Below are 1,941 nucleotides of genomic sequence, written 5' to 3'. Positions count from 1 at the left end.
CACACACACACACACACACACACACACACACACACACACACACACACCTTTACGTCGGATGAGCAAGGCCAGCTCTCTGGAGTGCGACTCTCTGCTGGCTCGTATGAACATGACAATCTGATCATGTGTGTGTGTGTGTGTGTGTGTGTGTGTGTGTGTGTGTGTGTGTGTAACAGAGAGACAAAACTGCTGAAGCAGCATGTGATATAAGAGTGCACGCTGTCTGTCCTATTTCTATGAATATTTATCACAGCCTTGAACCGTCCTTGCATTCCAGGTCCTGGCCGGGTGGCGCCCCTGCTGCAGTTACCTCCCGCCCTCACGCTCACCGGCCAATCACAGGGAGACAGGCTGTCACCTGGCCAGTCGGAGCGGGTCACGACACTGGAGGAATCCATAAGACAGCTGGAGAGAGGAATACAGTCCGGCACATTCTGTTTCCATTTTGAGGTATTTAAAATGCAGGTGGGAGCTAAACAGTGACCGGGTATTTAAAAAGGGTACTTATAAATACACCTTTTTTATAAGCATGCTTTAGTCTGTCTTACAAACAGAGTTATTTTGGATCATAATGAGCCTGTTTGGGGGACAGATGCTGGCCCTAACCTTCACTCAGACTCCCGACAATCTAAAACAAAGATGCCGTCACCGGCCTGGAATTTGCAGTTTTTGTTTCTGTATGTTTCTGTGTGTGTTTATGTGCAGAGCATGTGTTTGTATGCTTGTAATTCCTAGAATTTATACAGGAGGAAGCCTGGTCTGTCCCTAAACTGTGCTCGGCTCTCTGACAACATGGACAAGAATCGATACAAGGATGTTTTACCTTGTAAGTGCTGACTATTCCTATTATCTGTGTGTATGTGCCCTGCTATTCTCCCCCTCCCACCCACCCACCTGCAGCTCTGTGCTACCTTTCAAACCATGACCTGAAAGCTCACCGCTGTAGCACCTCATGGAATTTAATTGGTTGAGCCTGTGGTGCTTCTAAGGCTCTTTTGTGACCCTCACACACTGCTGCCCTGCTCTCCTTTCAGATGATGCCACCAGAGTGGTGCTCCAGGGCCCGGAGGACTACATCAACGCCAGCCACATCACGGTGCGCATCACTTATATGAAGTGTCTCTTCCCTGTCTGACATTTAATGTAATCCTCTGTGTGTGTGTGTGTGTGTGTGTTTGTGTGTTTGTGTGTTTGTGTGTGTGGTGTGTGTGTGTGTGTGTGTGTGTGTGTGTGTGTGTGTGTGTGTGTGTGTGTGTGTTTATTTGTCTGTCTCGCAGATGGTGCCCCCAGTGTCTGGTGTGTGTTTACGTTATGTTGCGGCTCAGGGTCCATTGCCACAGACCGTCACTCACTTTTGGCAGACTGTTTGGGAGCAACAGATACACACCATCATCATGCTAACAACTCTGACAGAGAGGGGACGGGTATACACGCGTTTATACTTTTACACTGTAAACAGCCACATTAAAACAGGAAGTGAAACACTTTAAAATGATACAGCTCAATATCAGAGATGCATTAACAGTGATTACCGCAGCACTACTAGCACATTATTACATGATGTTTCATGTTTTATTTGATGCGTGATTGCGGTAATTACAAGGTTCAGTGATGTTTGCTCACAAAAATAATAAATTGGCACAATTGTGAGTAATTACAGGGTTTGAAAGTGCAGCTAAGTGTAAAGCGTGAGCAAGATGGCAATAAGAGAAATAATTTGAGGGTGAGGACACATTCACACAGAGACAGAGGCAGCGACGTATCAAGGTCTTGATGAATAAAGTTGTCTCTGTCTCAGCTGTTGCTTGGTAACCAGATGCTTTCATTAATTGATAATTTTCCTGCTATTCGTCAAGTGCCGTCAGTTTCGCTCCACTTGACAATCTCTCTCTCTCACACACACACACACACACACACACACACACACACACACACACACAC

At 46.2% G+C, this 1,941-nt stretch overlaps 1 protein-coding gene across 1 annotated transcript in view; it reads left to right on the top strand.

Moving 5' to 3' along the window:
- ptpn3 (protein tyrosine phosphatase non-receptor type 3) overlaps nt 1-1,941 on the top strand; it is a 17,645-nt gene that overhangs the window by 11,647 nt on the left and 4,057 nt on the right. Inside the window, exons 20-23 of the mRNA XM_031853062.1 lie at nt 254-450; nt 736-826; nt 1,035-1,096; nt 1,278-1,424. Coding sequence (XP_031708922.1) covers nt 254-450; nt 736-826; nt 1,035-1,096; nt 1,278-1,424 — 497 coding nt within the window. The remainder of the gene's footprint in view (nt 1-253; nt 451-735; nt 827-1,034; nt 1,097-1,277; nt 1,425-1,941) is intronic.

The sequence above is a fragment of the Anarrhichthys ocellatus genome, unplaced genomic scaffold, assembly GCF_004355925.1.
Source record: "Anarrhichthys ocellatus isolate YVR2014 unplaced genomic scaffold, GSC_Weel_1.0 scaffold13, whole genome shotgun sequence".
NCBI classification, from domain to species: Eukaryota; Metazoa; Chordata; class Actinopteri; order Perciformes; family Anarhichadidae; genus Anarrhichthys; species Anarrhichthys ocellatus.
The sequence above is the reverse complement of the archived record's forward strand: the minus strand, read 5'-3'. Positions and strand labels throughout refer to the sequence as shown.